The sequence below is a fragment of the Solenopsis invicta genome, chromosome 12 (genome assembly GCF_016802725.1).
Source record: "Solenopsis invicta isolate M01_SB chromosome 12, UNIL_Sinv_3.0, whole genome shotgun sequence".
In the NCBI taxonomy this organism is placed as follows: Eukaryota; Metazoa; Arthropoda; class Insecta; order Hymenoptera; family Formicidae; genus Solenopsis; species Solenopsis invicta.
The window spans coordinates 9,578,368-9,596,979 of record NC_052675.1 but is presented as its reverse complement, the minus strand read 5'-3'; the positions used below and the strand labels follow the sequence as shown (position 1 = coordinate 9,596,979).

General features: G+C 36.5%; 6 protein-coding genes across 10 annotated transcripts; 4 read left to right on the top strand and 2 right to left on the bottom strand.

Moving 5' to 3' along the window:
* Nucleotides 1–1,818: 1,818 nt before the first annotated feature.
* LOC105194602 (ubiquitin-associated protein 1) lies at nt 1,819–3,953 on the top strand. Of its 2 annotated transcripts, XM_039456216.1 has the most exons (5): nt 1,822–1,964; nt 2,033–2,320; nt 2,435–2,755; nt 2,860–3,084; nt 3,147–3,953. In XM_039456216.1, exons 2-5 carry the CDS (start codon nt 2,132–2,134, stop codon nt 3,600–3,602), a joined length of 1,191 nt encoding a protein of 396 aa, XP_039312150.1. In that variant the 5' UTR covers nt 1,822–1,964; nt 2,033–2,131; the 3' UTR covers nt 3,603–3,953. The 2 variants fall into 2 exon arrangements, with proteins under 2 accessions (XP_011157899.1, XP_039312150.1); XM_011159597.3 differs by having other exon boundaries at nt 1,819–2,320.
* A 32-nt stretch (nt 3,954–3,985) lies between these two features.
* On the bottom strand, nt 3,986–6,535 carry LOC105194600 (leucine-rich repeat-containing protein 28). Of its 3 annotated transcripts, none has more exons than XM_011159595.3 (7): nt 6,208–6,535; nt 5,562–5,921; nt 5,299–5,485; nt 4,914–5,069; nt 4,576–4,767; nt 4,215–4,484; nt 3,986–4,148 (listed from the first exon to the last, which is right to left on the bottom strand). In XM_011159595.3, the coding sequence occupies exons 1-7, from the start codon at nt 6,209–6,211 to the stop codon at nt 4,085–4,087; spliced, it is 1,233 nt and encodes a 410-aa protein (XP_011157897.1). In that variant the 5' UTR covers nt 6,212–6,535; the 3' UTR covers nt 3,986–4,084. The 3 variants fall into 3 exon arrangements, with proteins under 3 accessions (XP_011157897.1, XP_011157898.1, XP_011157896.1); XM_011159596.3 differs by having other exon boundaries at nt 6,335–6,534; XM_011159594.3 differs by having other exon boundaries at nt 5,562–6,535.
* Nucleotides 6,536–6,864: 329 nt separating this feature from the next.
* LOC105194603 (H/ACA ribonucleoprotein complex subunit 4) lies at nt 6,865–11,324 on the top strand. Its single transcript, XM_011159598.3, has 8 exons — nt 6,865–6,874; nt 7,180–7,304; nt 7,398–7,730; nt 8,419–8,829; nt 8,922–9,042; nt 9,205–9,515; nt 9,614–9,817; nt 9,903–11,324. Exons 1-8 carry the CDS (start codon nt 6,865–6,867, stop codon nt 9,975–9,977), a joined length of 1,590 nt encoding a protein of 529 aa, XP_011157900.2. The 3' UTR covers nt 9,978–11,324.
* Nucleotides 11,325–11,566: 242 nt separating this feature from the next.
* LOC105194604 (26S proteasome non-ATPase regulatory subunit 14) lies at nt 11,567–13,251 on the bottom strand. Of its 2 annotated transcripts, none has more exons than XM_011159600.3 (6): nt 13,099–13,251; nt 12,798–12,919; nt 12,578–12,727; nt 12,240–12,503; nt 11,909–12,175; nt 11,567–11,793 (listed from the first exon to the last, which is right to left on the bottom strand). In XM_011159600.3, the coding sequence occupies exons 2-6, from the start codon at nt 12,888–12,890 to the stop codon at nt 11,632–11,634; spliced, it is 936 nt and encodes a 311-aa protein (XP_011157902.1). In that variant the 5' UTR covers nt 12,891–12,919; nt 13,099–13,251; the 3' UTR covers nt 11,567–11,631. The 2 variants fall into 2 exon arrangements, with proteins under 2 accessions (XP_011157902.1, XP_011157904.1); XM_011159602.3 differs by having other exon boundaries at nt 13,020–13,223.
* Nucleotides 13,252–13,719: 468 nt separating this feature from the next.
* LOC105194605 (COX assembly mitochondrial protein homolog) lies at nt 13,720–15,239 on the top strand. The gene is made up of 3 exons (XM_011159603.3): nt 13,720–13,882; nt 14,144–14,248; nt 14,319–15,239. The coding sequence occupies exons 1-3, from the start codon at nt 13,825–13,827 to the stop codon at nt 14,528–14,530; spliced, it is 375 nt and encodes a 124-aa protein (XP_011157905.1). The 5' UTR covers nt 13,720–13,824; the 3' UTR covers nt 14,531–15,239.
* A 584-nt stretch (nt 15,240–15,823) lies between these two features.
* Nucleotides 15,824–18,573, top strand: LOC105194606 (calumenin-B). Its single transcript, XM_011159604.3, has 4 exons — nt 15,824–16,327; nt 16,567–17,137; nt 17,423–17,538; nt 17,949–18,573. Exons 1-4 carry the CDS (start codon nt 16,238–16,240, stop codon nt 18,135–18,137), a joined length of 966 nt encoding a protein of 321 aa, XP_011157906.1. The 5' UTR covers nt 15,824–16,237; the 3' UTR covers nt 18,138–18,573.
* The last annotated feature ends 39 nt before the right edge of the window (nt 18,574–18,612 follow it).

Genomic DNA, 18,612 nt, shown 5'->3' with positions numbered 1-18,612 from the left:
AATACCAAATAAACGGATTATAACGGAATTTTATGTAGAAACGGAAAAGAGAGTATAATGTAAGTAAATATTAACATGTTGGAAATACATATATTTATAATATATTTCTATTCTTTGTAATCTGCATTTGCTATTTACGTTGTTGCCGTGATAAATTGAGTATTTGTCTTCACATTAATATTTAGACAAAGTTTGATAAAACATCGCTGAAACATATAATTTTGCATACAAAAAGTTCATTAATATTTAAATATAATTACACATTTATTTGCAAAACAATTATAAATCAAATATCAAATCGAAAATATATACATCTTTCATTAATTCTTATATTGTAGAATACATATTTCAAATCCAATAAACCTAGATAACTTGCGAAAATAAAAATATTAAACATTAAAAATATCAATTGTATATTATTTCTAACTATCATGTAACTGTTGGGAATGATGTTCAATTTTGTTTGCATTTCTAATGCAAGCGAAATCATTAATAATATGATGCTGATTGCATTTAACGTCGCACATGAAATTTGTGCAAAATATTGTACAAAAGATCGTACAGCATTTCTTCCAGTATACGAATATTTCCTACAAAGTACCAAAAATAGATCACGTTGCAGTGCCAAACTTTGTGCATCAAAAATTGGCACATTAAGTACTTATCATTTATAAACATACATACATTATTTAAAAAAGTTTAAATTGTTCAAAATATGAAAAGAAATATATTTCATATACATCTATTAAATTTTACATACACAAAATTTAAGGGAAATCGTATGTCTCTCTTGTCACTTATATTGAAGCTCATCAAAAATTTTTCTCATGTTTTATATTAATATAGCAAACTATTCTGTTTGAATTACTTATTTAAATTATATAAAATATAAATAACACACATTATAATTAACATTTTAAATTATCAAATTGTACTCTAATAAATATGATACCAAATAATAAATATATATTATACAAATAATTTTTAGCGAATTAAATATTGCACGAATCAGATACACAATGATAACGTGGATCCTACATTTCATAAATGATGTGTAGCAAAATCAGTATAGCGTATGAATAAATGACACAGGGTTTATTAAACAAGTAATCTTGTCACTCCGTCTTGGGCAACTTACCAAATGATTAAACGAGGAATTTTCTTCATATTTGGAAATATGCTCATACTTATTCACTCATTTACGCAATTAAACTCGTCCTTTCTATGTAAATAACTATGTAAAACAATAATTCATGATATTGTAACAATATTCTAAGATATTTTATATTGCAAGATTAAAACAATGATAGCCTGAAAACTTTTAAATTTTCATAAATTAGCTTAACAAATTAAAACGTTATTTTATGCATGTACTTATATCAACTATTTTATCACGCATGTTGTATATATATAATAACAGATAAGATGTTTTTGAAAGGTGCTATCAGATATTTAAAAATGTGGCGAATAATATATTATAATGTATTTATTATTTATATTATAACAATAAACAAACTAATATTGCAAATATAAAATATAATTTCTGTTTATTCCTGTGTAAAGTATAAACGTGTATCATACTGAATAAGATAATAAATTCAGTAATTCGGCGTTATATTATTCATGTTTTGTTCTACAAATAGTTTAGAAATATTTATTTGGCCTTCTATTTATATTATTTTTATTTAAAATTTTGTATTAAATAAAAAGTAAAAATATAGAAATATATAAAATAGAAGTCGCAATATAGAACAAAAGTTTAAATATTTCAATAATCTCGAACATCGATAAATCGATCATTGCTGGCAATCGATATTGTCGACACGACTAAAATTCGATCTGTCAAATTGGTCAAATGGAAGTGTTTTTTCGCCATTTCAACTATAGAAGAAAGCTATTACATGATTCTTAAGCTACCAAAGAAGCGAGAGGATAAGAGAGAGATTTTGGCATTTAATTAAGACGTAATTATACGAGCGAGATGTATCGGTGGCGCGCGACACGCGCGATTAAACAAGATTTATTGCGACAGCAATTAGGTTATGTCTCGAGCATCGGCGGATAAAGCGACTGATCTCCGCTGCAGATCTCCGCGCGTTATTACTTGGCGTTCTCCCGTGTGTAAGATCCAATGGCTCGACCCTCCGTATCGGCGCAATGCGACTTAGTTGCGTCTTACATGGACGGGGTTCACGTTAAAATCGCGGAAGCTTACAAACCACCGAGGAAGATCGGCCTACTCATGGCGTACAACAACCGATTGCCGGATGTATCAAAGTTGATGTACGACTTCAGCTTGGAGAAATCCGTGCTCGAAAAGGTGAGGCATAATCGTGATAGACACTTCTACATTTCATGCAAAGCGTACAGGTAGTTTTGTGACAGTTACGGAGCTATCCCTGACCTAATTATCGTGAATTAATTAATGTGTCAGATGTGCGAGTGGCGTAAGGCTAGACAAGCCTACACCAAGGCACGTCAAGCTCGACTAAAGGAGAAAAAAAGGAAGGAAAGAGAGGAGGCACCACCTTCACCTCCGCCACTGGATTGTGTAAAACAGTTACCTGTCAACGCACCACCCGCGCCAGAAACGACAATACTCATGCCACAGCCTCTGTCACCTCCGGCGAACGACCTCCAGGATCATGAAAAAACTAACGGGGGTCTGGACTATGCTGACTTTGATAATGACACGAGCAGTCCCTTCGACAATATGGAACTAAAAACTATCAATGACATGGAAGAATTGGCGCAGGTTAACAAAACACTTGTTTTTTCTAACGCTCGCTAGGTTTTTTAAATAAGCCAATGCTCAACAGAATCAAAAACTTGTCTTACACTGATATCTTTTGAATGCAGGTTTTGCAACCTAGATCACAATGGATACCTGCAGGAAAATTGGAGAATATTATAAACGAATTAACGATTGACGATATGTCCGAGATTTCCAAGGAAGAAGAGGCCGATACCGAAAGCCAAGGAGACGATGACGGCGATATAGATGCACATAGCATCGAGAATCATCGTAGCGTCTCAGCGATAATGCAAGAACTTCAGAAGGAATTAGAACGGCCTGTTATGGAGGTAACAAAATTTGTTTTTCTTTTTAGTATAAACATAACTGACTCAATCTCTCCTCGCGATAGAATTGGAAGCCGTGGCCCGATTTAGAGAGCCCAGTCGGCAGCGACGCGTATGTAACTTCAAGGCACGACGACTCAACGTCATCGAATCACGCAAAACCATCGACAGATTTGTTGTCGGGCATGACGGAGGATGATCTAAAATTAGTCATGCAATTGAGTGACATGGGATTTCCCAAATGCAGGGCGGCACGCGCGGTATTGGAGCTAGGTCGAGTGCACGAGAAGAAGATCGTGGAGTACCTGTTGGCTATCCAATCCCTAGAAGAGGTTGGCGTCCCGAGTGACTACGCTGAAACAGCGCTGACACTCGCGCAGCACGATCAAGTGAAGGCGAAAATCTACTACGAGAATTTATGCACGTTAAAGGATCTAGGATTTCCCGAGGACGAAGCTTCCGCAGCATTAGTAAAGTGTAACTTTGATCGTGACAAGGCGTTAGACTTTCTGATCGCTTAAGTGAATTATTGGATCATTATTCACAAAGTGTGAGGTCGCAGATTATTTTTTGTAATTTTAATGCGAACAAAATGTAGCAAAACAGAAAATCAGAAATTTTATATATTGCAAGGAAGGTACATCGAGTCACAACGTATATTTTACTAAAAAGAAAAAGACAATGTTTTATCAGTGAAACTAGTCTTGAATAACGATACCTCAAGAAAGCAACACTGAATATGATATCTTAATAATATAACTCGAGATAATCCGTCGTTATGTCATGGAATTTTTGAATTCCTACTGGGCATTATTGAACAATCGTTCAATGGTAGCTACAATGCTGCGAAATAAATTATAATATTGCAACAAGCTAAAGATTTAATTTATAAACTATCACAAGATTTCAGTTAAAGAGCGCAACAAGAATTCTTTATTCTCCTAATATTTTTTTATATACATACAGAAGTGGATTAAATTAGATACCTAGTAAGGAGGGTTCGTCAATCGATGGAGTGCCAATGAAGGCTAATGGTATCCGAGTGTGCAGCGAACGCGGTAGCGCAACTGCAAATTAAAAGAAAACTCATGAATTAATACGCTCAGATACCACACGATTATTTTGTAAATTACCTTCTGCTACAACACAGAGCGATCATTATCACGGATAGTGCGTTGTAGCTGATACCAATAATGATCCATGCTTCTGTGAATATCGGTTGCTGGCATTGAGAATTTACGCAGATACTTGTGGGTCCGTTCGTTAATAAATTATATGAAGTGTAACTCGTGGATGACATGAAGTCCTGTTTAGTATTTTTAAGGAGTGATTTGTAGAGTATCGTTACGTTCGGAATATCGTCATCTTTGGAAGGAATGGAAATATCTAGTGTGTGTTTATATCTGAAATGTATACTTGCGTTAAACTTGCGAGATACTTATATACTTTTGCAGAAAGATGATGAGATTCCCTGTTACAAGGTTCCTCGATTACCTCTCGGTATAGACTTTTCTCAGCGCCAATTCCCACAGGGAACAAGTCACGTTCTCGTGAACTTCGTGAATCTTTAGCAGCTGCCGCGGTAATTCAATTATAAAATCATCCTTTTCATACAATTCCTTCATCTTTATGTACAATTTTATATTTGTGTTTAGCACATTTGTGTCATAGTGCGTCTTAAAACATCTGTGATTATATATACATATATACATAGATTGTAAAATTTAGTTTATATACATACTTCGAAAATAAAACAACAATTGTTCAGGACTTATTTTTCACTTTGGGTATAATTTATTCTTAGTTGACATCTGTAATCTTAACAAACTTACCCAACTGCAAAACATATTTTTTCATGGGCCTCTGGCACGTTCATTTTTGAAATTAATTGAAACAGAAGTGGATACGATAAGTAATTTAAGTAATCATTCTTATCGAATTGAATACAGGGAGCCGAGAGAAATCCATTCAATGGCAGATATTTCAACCTGTAAAATAATTCATCGAAAGTGTTATACTCAAAAATATAGCTCAATTAATCTTTGCTTATATTCACTTCCATGAATGTAAATTAAATTTGATCTTGGATTAACTTTTTTAGTCCTAAAAAATGAAAAAAAAAAAAGAGTAAATAAGATGAACCAAGATTATAAAGTTAATCCATATTAGTGGAAATGAATAGAATTTATTTTGCAAAATATTTATGCAAATAATGACCTGTTAGAACACACAGAGATCATGGAAAGCTCTGGAGCAGTGGTCAATCTGTTGGGTAATTCCTTCAGATGATTTTTATCAACGTACAGCTCTTTAAGTCTTGGGAGAGAGCCAATCCATTCAGGTAACGCAAAAATCTGATTACCCGAGACAGACAGTATTTCCAGATTATTCAGTTTGCTCAAGTCTGTTTTTGTTTCGTTCACATGAGTCAATAAAATCCTTTCTCATTTCTCACAATTTGTTGATCTCGGCAAACTTACCGATTGGTAATCTTTCTATAAAGTTGTCGTTCAAAAACAAGGACTTCAGATTGATCAGATTGCCGATGCAGGTGGGTATCAACTTTAATTTGTTGGCACTCAAGTCTAGCACTGTCAACTGACTCATCCCGCCGAGCTCCTCTGGCAGCCATTCAATCCGATTGCCGTATATGTACAGGTTGGTCAGGTTGAACAGCTCTGTGATCCAGGATGGCAAAGTTTTGAGCTTGTTCCACTTGAGATATATCTCCTGGACATGACCGCCGTGATGTCTTATCGCCTCCGGGAACTCGACGAAGCCCCGGCAGTTCCAGTGCAGTATGACTTTGCACTGTACCTCGTTTGCCATCTCTACGGGATCTGGGTCCATGTTTAAAACACAAAATTAGAATTAGAATCCGGGATGACGCTCCAAAGCTGGACGGAGTATGACGGAGCGACTATCAACATCGAGATCAGCGAGAATGCGATTCGAGGTCAGGATACGAGCAGCAGCGGACGCAAGCCCGAAATAACTCGGCCCACTCGCTACATCTGTATTAATAATAAACTTTTCGCGACGATGTGGTCGTGAGTAAAAGCTCTACGGGGGCGCACGACCACTGAAAAGGGGAAAGGAGCAAATACATTCTGACATTTCGCTCACCCATGACGAACCGTGTATTGTTAGTCAAGAACTGTAGAATAACAATGTTAGTTATCTTAATTCATCTGAATGAATTGGTTTAACGGACAAAGAGAACTCGACTGATGTAGTGTGGGAATATATATACTTTCTTGTGTCTCTTCTCCAGCATAAAATCCAGTGTATTTTATTCTTTTGTTTTCTTCAGTCTTTTATCCGTTTATCTTCTCTTGCATGCTGTTCGTCTGCTGTCTGACAGCAGTCCCTTTAATAGTCCCTTTAATTTCCATGCTTCCATGCCCAGCCAGCCATGCCCACGATTTAGCTGACAGTGCTGACACCAACGATTTTTTGAGACGCCATCTCTATTAAGTGGACACACACTACAATGCCAATATACCTACACGTATCTGTCACGTTGAATGATCCCAAACGTCTTACTGACCGACCGTTACCGTCTGAGCGATACTCCGCAGTGGCGTGAGGCCAATAGGTATGTGTGTCGCCGCCGCAGGCGCACACGCAACACGCATGCGTACAGAGGTAGCGGTGTGTTCTACGTCGAAGACGCATTTACCAGCATCTACCGCTTTCCAGGCTTTCCACGTTGCCTCGAAATTCTCAATACGTTTCGCGGCATTTGCTGTTTAAGTTGCACGAGTTTTGACAGACCTCAAAATGGAGCAAGGTAAGCAACACCGTACGAACTTTCTGTCAGGCATCACCTTGTCGCGTTACTTTCGCCAAGCGACGTTTCTGTTATCAATTTCCGCCTTACTGTATCCCGTAACGAACACGTGCACGCTCAGCGCAGCGTCGATCGCCTACGATGATAGTACTAATGAAAGTATCGAGACAAGACCGACGGATCAAGAAACGTCGCTCGCCACATTCGTTCCGACGAATGTAGTCGAGAAAACTTGCTGGCTTTATTTATCGAGGGGAGGTTAAGGTTAAGATTGATTAGGTTATACCTTCCAATTTTTCTTGCAGAGAAGAGTAAGAAGAAAGATAAGAAGAAATCGATCGGCGAAATGCAGTTGTCGACGAAGTGCCAGATTGAGCCCTCCAACGTCGAGGTGAAGCTCGAGTGTAAGGACTGGCCTCTGCTGTTTAAGGTAGTTTATCTCAGTGGAACGCATGACGCAGTTATGCGACACGTGATATAACTGATAAAACTGAGAAACGATTTTTTTACTTGCCTGTTGCAGAATTTCGACAAGATGTTGACGCGCACGAAGCATTTCACTCCGTTGACAAGTGGCTCTACTCCACTAAATCGCAGCATATCAGAGTATATAAAGTCAGGTTGCATCAATTTGGACAAGCCGTGCAATCCATCGTCGCACGAGGTGGTGGCTTGGATTAAGAAGATCCTAAAAGTGGAAAAGACTGGTCACTCTGGCACGTTGGATCCCAAGGTATCAGGATGCCTGATTGTCTGCATAGATAAGGCCACGAGACTTGCAAAGTCACAACAGTCTGCTGGTAAGGAGTACATTGCTGTGTTCAAGCTCCATTCTGCCCCGGAAAGTATCCAGAAGGTAAATATATGTAATATTGCAAGGTACACATAATTGTGAGTAACGTAGAATAAATAAATGTTTATACAAGTAAATCAATAAAATAAACAAGTATTTTATATAAATAAAAATAATATTTGAATAATATAAGTTGGGAATTAAATTATAATCTTTTGTTTAATTGATGATTATTTTATCATTGAGCTATCTCCTATGTTGTTAAATTTGAAAAAATTTTTGGAAAGATTGGTTTTCTTTTAGTTTTTTCTTGCCATACTTTTTTCAAGTTTTTTCTTTTAAGATAATGTCGCCTTTATTGTCTTAAGTAATTTTATCAAATTTTCTAATATTACAATTGTATATTTTTGACAAAATGATAGAAAACTATATTTTTTAATTTTATTTTTTTGGAAAATTAAAAATATATTATTTTATCAATCATGATAAAATAATACATTGTTTTTAATTTTCCAGAAAAATACCATTCTTCCATGTTCTTCAAGGAGAAAATAAAAACCTTATTTTTTCCTCAATTTTATTTTCTAGAAAATTAAAAACCCCCTAGGCACAAAACTGATAAAAATTATTGTAAGATCTGAAAATCGAAAAGATGAATATTTTTTTATTCTTTGTTATTCAGAAAGTGTTGTTATAGTGTATCAATATCGTACGATATTTTGTATATCGTGACACTAATACAATGATTTAGGTAAACCAAGCGTTGGAGAGATTGCGCGGTGCTCTCTTCCAAAGGCCGCCGCTGATATCGGCGGTCAAGAGACAGCTCCGCGTTAGGACAGTATACGACAGTTGGTTCCATGATTACGACCAGGAACGTAATATGGGAGTGTTCCGCGTCAGTTGCGAGGCTGGCTCCTATATCAGAACTATGTGTGTCCATCTCGGACTCTTCTTAGGTACTGGTTGTCACATGCAAGAGCTTCGAAGAAGTCGTTCCGGCGTTCAGTCCGAAAACGATGGAATGGTTACCATGCACGATATTCTCGATGCCCAATGGTTGTACGAAAATCACGGAGACGAATCGTATCTAAGAAGAGTTATAAAACCGTTAGAAGCGCTGCTATTGAATCATAAGAGGATCATTATAAAAGATAGTGCTGTATGTATTTGACTTTCTATTACTACTTGAGCAGATAATAAAAGAAATTGAATATTGTTATTTAACGGAATTATGTTATGCGAATTTATTAGGTAAACGCTATTTGTTACGGAGCAAAAATAATGTTACCAGGCGTCTTAATGTACGACCAAGGGATAGAGTTGAATGAGGAAATTGTAATTGTGACTACTAAGGGCGAAGCTGTGGCGCTTGGTAAATATATTTTCGAAATAACAACAATATCACACATTGTTTAACTTCTCGCATTAGCCGCTTAAAGATGTTTAATGTCAAATTTATAATTTTTATTTTTATCTTCAAAGTACTTGCCTCCTAGTCTTTAAACAATACTTATTTGTATCTTGTATGTATCAGCTGTAGCTTTGATGTCTTCTCCCACCATGGCTGCATGTGATCATGGGGTAGTCGCGAAACTGAAAAGGGTAATCATGGAAAGAGATTCGTATCCAAGGAAGTGGGGCTTGGGACCTAAAGCATCGCAAAAGAAACGTATGATAATAGAAGGGTCGTTAGATAAACATGGAAAACCAAATGAAAACACGCCTGCCGAATGGTTGCATAGTTACACAGATTATACTACATCATCAACGGCAGCGGCATCGACAGCGGCATCGACAGCGACATCGACAGCGGCATCGACAGCGACATCGACGACATCAACAACGGCAAGTCAATTATTCTAATGATTTTTAATATTTTATTTTTTTATTATAAACAAATGTACATGTGAAAGATTATATTTCTCTTTTCAATTTTTAAATAGATGGAAAATAATGGCGACGTACCCGTCAGTAAGAAGAGAAAAAGAGAAGAAGACGTGAGTGTAACGGACGTAGTGAAACAAGAAACGGTGGAAAATTCGGAAACATCACCGAAAGATAAAAAGAAGGAAAAGAAAAAAAAGAAAAAGAAGGAGAAGCATGATACGGAAGGCGAAGAGTCCGTAGTAACAGAAGAAGTCAACAAGGTAATATTGTTTAATTCTAATAATTGGATTCATAATCTAAAAATTTAAGTGTTACATATTATTACAAGATATTTACCTGTAACAGGAATCTACGGGAAAGGAAGAAAAAAAGAAGAAAAAGAAAAAGAAAGACAAAGATCAAGAACCTACATCAAGTTAGATGTTTAATAAAAAGAAAATTTTTATGTTAAACTGTTACATAATAAAGTATGTACAGTTATTTTTTTATTGAAGTATACAGAATGTTTCGAAATTTGGGACTCAAAATATATAGCAAAAAAGTTAAAAATTTTTCGAAAAATAATTTGATTTTTATTTGAATAATTTTTGAAATATAATTGCTTAAAAGTAGTCAGTTAAATATCAGAAATTACGTTTAGATGATTGCCTGTCATGTAATTATTAATACTATCGCTCGCTCGACTCACAGATATACAACTGCCTAATTGTAAGAATAGTTTATGATTAACCAGTTTTAAATCCTATTAAAAAAAAAATTTACAAATAGCTATTTTACCTAATTTTTGAAGAATTTTTTTGCTAATATTTTGAATTGTGGGAATTTCAAGACATTCTATACATTAACTTACAAGAAGAACCACAGAAGTATGAAGTCGAATTTTTCGATACTAATTTTTTTGGTAATTTTTGAGGCCAAAAATATATATCGCGGCGTTTATAAATAATTCGCATAAAGAGAGGCGGTTTGTTTTTCTTCAAAGCTGCGCTTGGCACCGAGACGCGATCGCGTCTCTTGATGCAACTTTGTTTTCGAATTATGAATTTTCGAAAATTCGAAAAAAAAGAACGATTGCTCCATTTTTCCATTCTAATTTTGTTTATATTGTAAGAATGTCACCTCAAAATTGACTTCGAAAAATTCGACTTCAAACTTTTAGAGTTTCCCTTGTCAGATTATATTAAGAGAATGTTTCAATTTTATATACAGTGTGATTCCTAAATAATCGTAAAAAAATTAATGAAATATTTCCTAGCTTATTTTATTCTAGATTTTCGAAATTTTCATTTTTCTTTTCTCCACTTTAATACCTTGTATTTTGAAAACAAAACTCTTTGAGACATATTTATAGGATTGTTTCTTCATAAAATAAACCAAGAAATATTTTTTTAAATTTTTTACACTTAGGAATCATTTGTATATTGTACAATAATTTCTCGATTTCAAAGCTTGAATTTCGAGAATATAAAGAAATACAAGATATCCGCCAGATTCTTCTACATATTTCCTGATGTTTCTCTTATATTTTACGTTTTTCAAATGTAGAATTTTAAAGTAATAGTTTAGTTTGTATTCCAAGTAAGATTAAGTTGTGAAAGAATTTACTGTATATATATATTTTTTTCAGAAGCACGAGAATCATGTACATTTATCTCGTTAATGCATTTTTTATACTTCCTCCGCAATATATAAATCATATAAATATGATGTAAATTATAAACTGTAATCGCAGATGTCTTAAAATCAATAATTCATTAATATTTTATATTCTGTGAACATTTTTTTTATCACTATATTCCAAATATCAGTAATATTTAGAATGAATATTGCATAACCCATTTTTTATCTGTTAAATATGCGATAATTTATAACAATGTTTAATATTCAGTTTGACAGTTACCTAATTTATTAGGACAACGTATTTTTCAATAAAAATCATGATGCGGATAATTATTCGCGTTGTGCTTGTAGTTGTGTGCCTGAAGGAATACAAAATAGAATTCATATAATTCTGTTTTAAAAAGATGTATATTTCCTTTAAATATCATATTGCGAGTCACGTATCGAAAAACGGTTATTTGAATACAACTGTATCGAGCATAGCTCCCAAACACTGAACAATATTTGTAGCCATTAATGTGTCGACCTTCTCTTCCAAATGCCGTTTCGGATCCTGCTTGCCCACATTCTTTATCGCTAATTGTTCAGGTGTCATCTTTTCCTCCTCTTCCAAAGCCTATAAGAACAAAACTCTCATTATGATAAGAATAAAATATCCAATGTATATATATACCATACAAATAATATATGTAAAATTTTGCATATATTGCGTCTGTCACGTAATGTTTCACCTTGTTATAGTTTTTCGCGAGTTCAAGCATCTCGGAAACGATGTTCTCGTTGAGTCGACTGTGCTCGGAATATTCGGCAAGGGTAAGACCATCCATCCAGGTTTTCTTATGCAGGTTCAGCAGCATTTTTTGCTCCAGTTCATTCTTGCGATAATTAATACTAATACTATAATAATGTCGATTCAATCCGTGTATCAACGCTTGAACAGATGGTTTTTGTAGGTGGCCTAAATTCGACGTCGTTTGTCTCGGTTCTTGTCCCAAAACCTGCAATCAATACAACAAAGTTACAGATTGAAGAACATACGAGTATTTCACACACTATACTCACCATCATATTTGGATTGATTAGTCTAAATGCATCAATAACAACTTTTCCTTTCACCGATTGTATAGGATCGATGACAACAGCTACTGCTCTTTCACTGAGGGCCTCAAAGGACTGTTGAGTGTTGATATCTACTCCAGACAGCCAGCAGCCAAATCCTGGATGAGAATGGTACCAACCAACTACCATTTCCGGTCGACCGGTCTGCTTCAGCATATCCAACATCTTTGCCTGGAATACTGGATCTACTGCTTCCACACTGACACCCTAAGGGAAAGTCAAAAGATAAACATTATACATATATACTTCATCAATCTTCTCGTTTGTATATTAAGACTTACCGTTCCTGTTTGTGGCATAGCGAAGACGTCGATAACGCGAACGGTGTAATCGTCAACGAATTCACCCAGCATCAAACCCATCACCTCCATCGGTACTCCAGCCCGACCATGCTTGAGCATTTTTAAGAGAGCCAAGGACGATATATACACCTGTAAAAATGAAAAATAAATAAGACGTCATGAACAAAGTGAAGAATGGGTGCGAGGATGAGACAAATACCTGTTCAGCTGTGTCCACAACAGGTGCATCGGAGGGTGGTGGTCCTTGATTTAAGCCTGGCATCCCACCGCCCAATCGCAGTAGCCTGTCCATCCTGACGTGTTACACTCGAGTTCTATACTCTGTAAATATTCAAAAGCTACTGTACAATTGCGGTACGAAGCCGTCAAAGACGTGGGATATCTTCGCGTGTACGTTTAGAGGTTAAGAAAAGAACGCTACGTGAATTTCGAGTTGCTCCTTGGCGATTCGCGAGGCAAAAGTAACGCGTAACTCTTATCAGATTATAAACTATTCTTACAGCTACTTGTTCTCAGTAATTTCCTTGTCGTCGTGACAGAACTAATAAACAGTCACCGCCTGACAAGTCTCAAATGTGCACAATCACGAGCGCAGCCTGCTGGTTGGTCCCAGTGTTGATAGACAGAGGGACTGAGCAGAACGGCGGCCGTGTCAAACCAAAGTAGGTCTGTTCTTTTCAGTTGAACCTCTCGCGCAGTTCGTCTTTTTGCTTCTTTTTTCTTTAATATTAAAAAAAAACCGAAAAAGATAAACAGTGCAAGAAGTCCATTCACTGAAAAGTACACAACTCGTACATTTCTTGAAATTCTTAGGCATTGAAATATACACACGCAGCTGTTCCTTTTCTGATTTTAACGAGCTCGAATGTATTGATGTATACAGGTAGAAATATTAAAGAAACTTATATTTTTTACGTTTCTAAGCATTAGGTAATTTATTAATATACTTTTTTAAACTAAATTGAGTTCCACTTAATGATTTAATAAAATTAATTTAGTTACACTAAAAATTGCATGAACATAAAATTAATTCAGTTAAAGTGACGTTAAAATTAAATTTAATTAAACAAAAGCTAATTTTGAAAAGCATTACATTTATGAAAGTGCCCTGTCTAAACACGAGCCTGACGCGACAATCACGTGGTACAACGCACGTGTAATGGAGGCAGACGAGAGGTAGGAAGAATCCCTTGTGTTTACCTTACGGCTGCAACTGCTCCGAAAGCATGAAGGACAATTTTTCGGTGCTTTCGTCCAAGATTAGCGGAGGCCCGAAGGGACTGGGTAAACTTTTTTATTTTGACGCACGTTTTCGCGAACATTATGACGTTGCTGAATGGCAAAATGATTTCGACGCCGGTATCAAGGACTGTCGATAACAGGTTAAATTTTTTAATTCCGACAGCGCGACCGACGACAACAACGCAGTTTACGTTCCGTCGAAATTCGCTGACACTAAAAAATAAATATTGCTCACTCCGCAATTTCGAGATTTTACAATCCTCCCCTTTCGAAGAGGCACGATATTTCATGCGTTTATTTCAGGTGACCCCAATGACAGAAGCTTGAGGAAGGTGGAGAAGGACGTGATGGTACCCAAGTTGATGCGAGAGAGAACCAAATCTGAAAAATGCGTCGACGAAGTTAAAGGTAATCTATTTGATTCGCGCCAGTGAGAATCGAAACGTGGAAATGATAAACTTGATTCTTTCTTTTGTAGAATTTCATGCCTGCGTTCTTAGAACCGGTCTGCTGCATGTTATACGATGTAGAAGAGAGAATGATAAGATGAAGGCGTGCATGGAGAAATGGTACTACAATGAAGATTTTATCAAAGAATGCACGGAACAATATCTGGATGAAAGAAGTGAATTTAGAAGGACTGGAATTCCTAAAAAGCAAAAAAACCTTAAAATGGAAGGAACAATGTGAACGTACAAATAACATGGAGTGTTAGGATTGTTTGTATATTTTTCAAATGTAATATTTGCGATTGATCTACCGAGATAAGTCTAAGGTAAAAAAAGCTTTCAGAATTACATAGAAATCAACAATGCTAGGAAATCAAATGGGCTATTGGAAGTTAAAGTTAAATTGATTTTAATTCCTGCATCAAATTCTCATTACGCTTGGTCTACAATAGATACAATAAGCTTTAAGCTGTAAAAAATTAACTAATCATAGTCAATTATTTTTGTATTTAATTGTGATTAGCAATTTTTTTATGGCTTAAGGCTACACCTACTACAGATCAGGATTTAAATTTATTCTACAATAACATAAGGCTGTAATGCATTTTAAAATTAAAAGCTAATTGATAGAAATGGACATACAACTTTATAGCCTTATGACCTTATGTTATGCTAGTATAGAACAGGCTTTATAGTTAAATGACCGTGTCTTAATTCCTAGAAAGTATTGCGTTCTGTTACTTGTATTTACCACATGACAGTGTAAAAAGCATGATAAAAACATTATTTGGTCTCAATGAGTATACAATACAAACATTTAAACTGTGGTACTTTATAGGAAATCAACAATAGAATAAAGAAAAGGAGAGGAGAGAATATAGACATTGATCGTAGCACAACACAGAACTGATACACATTGTTTTGAATAAATAATCCTGTTTGAAAAAAAATCTGCATTTACACAGTTGGAATTCAGTTCCCAAAATCTCGCGACTTCTTGATTACTGGCTCTGCTTATCACTTCTCAGATATTTTACAGTCTCAAATTTCAATATAATATCTGTTTTAATATAATCAACAATTAATTTATCACAGTAACACGTTCGCAGTATTTTATTAATACATACAGAATTATCAATTGTCATTTGATACTCTAAGAAAGGAACGGCTTAAAAACGAGTTATATAATTATGAATTGTGTTTTGCACAAGTGAGTTTGTTAAATTCATTGATTGATTCTTAAAAGCTGCATTCGCTACGCGTAATCAATCGACGAATTGAAACGAGAACGCTCTACGTTATAAATTCTAGCAATTGAATTAATCGTCGGTAAAATCAATCTGGATTTTGATCTCAGAGCATTAGTATCCGTAGTATAAATCCAACCGTGAGACGTTCTTACAAGTCACTTTAAAGAACGCGCTGCTACATCTCGGGTCCAAGAGAGATCTAAAATAAGAAGAGGGGGGGAGCGCATCTCGATTTAAAAGGCGCTCGCAGACGCTATCCCGTAATAGAATCTGCGTTATCTCGTTATCTGCGCGCCGTGGTCCACGTGGAGGCTGCGGATTCGTTTCACTGGAGCACCGGCCGCCGAACGTCCGTCGCGCGTTTCTCGTCCGCCGTTCCGCGATCGGCGGGGGCGCGTCTCGTCATCGGGTAGCGTCGTTCTTCCACACAAATCGAGCGCGGGAAGTGGGGGTGCGCCGCGTACGGGCACGGGCCTCCACCAGCCGCGCTCGCTGACTCTTGCTGATGTGGAAGTCGCGACAGCCGCGAGGACTGCGTAAGGAGAGGCGCGGGTTCGTCGTTCCTCTATTCCGACGCGAGAGAGACGCCTCGTAAAATTCATCATCGCCGAGTGCCTCGTGCGATCGACGATCTTGCTCCACATCGTTCTCTCGATCTCCTTTTTCTTTTCTTTCGCTCCTGGTGCACGGTCTCCGGAATGCGAGCGCTCATGTTACTCCAAATCTTGATCGGCGTCTCTGTCCTGGCGGCGGCAATCCCGGACGACGAGCATCACGTTTTGAACAAGGTTAGAGAAACCGAGAGCTCCTCTTTGATTATCGTTCTCATATTCTGTGAATGACCGAAAGAAAAAATGCTTTCATACTTTAACTCTTTAAAGTTTAGTCTTGTCATTTTTCAAAATCTTTTTTCAATGACAGAAAAGTGGGTTTATATTGCAAGATGAAACTTGCATTGTTTTATAGTTAAGTTGCGAAAATTAAAAAAAAAACATTTAAAAACTTGCAAGGTGCATATGTATTTTAGGATGCAGGCAGTAAGGATCACTACATTCACTCCCAACATAATCCGGCCTACGATCATGAAGCTTTCCTTGGAGAGGAAGCCAAGAGCTTCGATCAGCTCACCCCCGAGGAGAGCACCAGGCGGCTGGGCCTAATCGTTGACAAAATCGACAAGGACAGCGACGGTTACGTGACACAGGAGGAGCTTAAGGATTGGATAATGTACACGCAGCAACGTTACATCAGGGACGACGTAGAGCGTCAGTGGAGAGCGCACAATCCGACGGCGAAGGAAACGTTGCCCTGGACGGAATACAAGGACATGGTTTACGGCGACATGGAGGAGCACGAGGCGGAAAAACGGGAGAGCGACAGGGCGGACGACACGATCTCGTATCTTCAAATGTACAAGAGGGATCGCCGAAGGTGGACTGCTGCGGATTTGGACGGCGACGATGCTCTGACCAAGGAGGAATTCACCGCCTTCCTCCACGCGGAGGACGCGGAGCACATGAAGGACGTGATAGTGCTGGAAACTATGGAAGACATCGACAAGGATAAAGACGGGAAGATATCTCTCGCGGAGTACATCGGTAAGCGTGAATTGCCATTCTGAAAGGCAGTTCAAGCAATCTTCGACACTTGTGACCTGTAGATTAAATAGATAAAAAAAAAAGAAAATTACAATCGGTCGATAAGCTGAAATGTGATTTTACAGAAGAATCAGGAGTAAACAAAAAATTAAATGACTTTTAAATCAATAAGAGAATTATGCTCAAATTGTTGATATAGGTATTCAAACATAATGATAAAACAATTTGTGAAATTTAAAAATTGTTTTATAATACTTTAAAATGTGATATATAATTTGTTTACAGGTGATATATATCCAGGTCAGGAAGATGAAGAGGAACCAGAATGGGTAAAGAATGAAAAAGAACAGTTTTCCTCATACAGAGACAAAGATGGGGATGGATTTTTAAACACCGATGAGGTAATTTGTCTCATTAAAATATATATAAAAAAAGATCATGAAGTGTATAACACAATTAAAATTGAGAAAATACCAATAATGGTCATAGCGGATCTTATAAATGCTCAAATAATATTTCATATGTAATTTCATACATTTTCTAGTTTTTTGAACTGTGCGCCATTACTTTTGATTTTGTAGCGCCGCTTTTAAATCGAACCAAATAATCAGTTTAATAATACTGATGCTCACAAGCATTTATAAGATTTCTCCCTTCCTCGAAAAATTGTAAAGAATGTGTCGTGAAAAATATTACCTCAGGATAATTGGTCATTCCTTATACATATCACTCAGTCGTTGAATAAAAATGTATGCTAATGAAGAGCTACACTGCGATAAAATTAATTCGTTCCGATTTCGATTTGAAATAGGTGAAAACGTGGATCATTCCCGCGGAATTCGATCACGCCGAGGCGGAGTCGAGGCACTTGATTTATGAAGCGGACACAGACGCCGATCACAAGCTGACGAAAAATGAGATCTTAGAAAAATACGACATCTTCGTCGGATCTCAGGCGACGGACTTCGGCGAGGCGTTATCGAGGCACGATGAGTTTTAACGAGGTGCAATCTCATAAGAAAAAAGAAATCACTAACGAACAAATTACTTATAACACTTCAGTCTACTTAAAATCTACTTTATTTACGAAGAAGAATATTTATCTATTTGCTCCACAGATATCTGTACTACAACTAGATCGTTAACTTACCATTTTGGGCACCAAGAAGGTGATGACGACAGTATGTATTAGTGCGTAGGTGTAATCACCTAAAGCGTCGCCATTATTTTCTTAGTTCCCAAAATGGCAAGCTAGTGATTTAGTTATATTTTAGATATCTGTGACTTGTCCTAATAAATAAATGTGTTTTTTATATCGTGGATATTCATATAATTGATACTGTATAGAGAGAGAGGAAATGCATGAAATGCTATATCTGCCAAAAATTGTAAAGCTCGATTAGCTGTTGTTATAATAAATTTTTTATATTATTGTATCAATTCTCCATTGCTCTCTTTGAATACTTTTAAAAGCG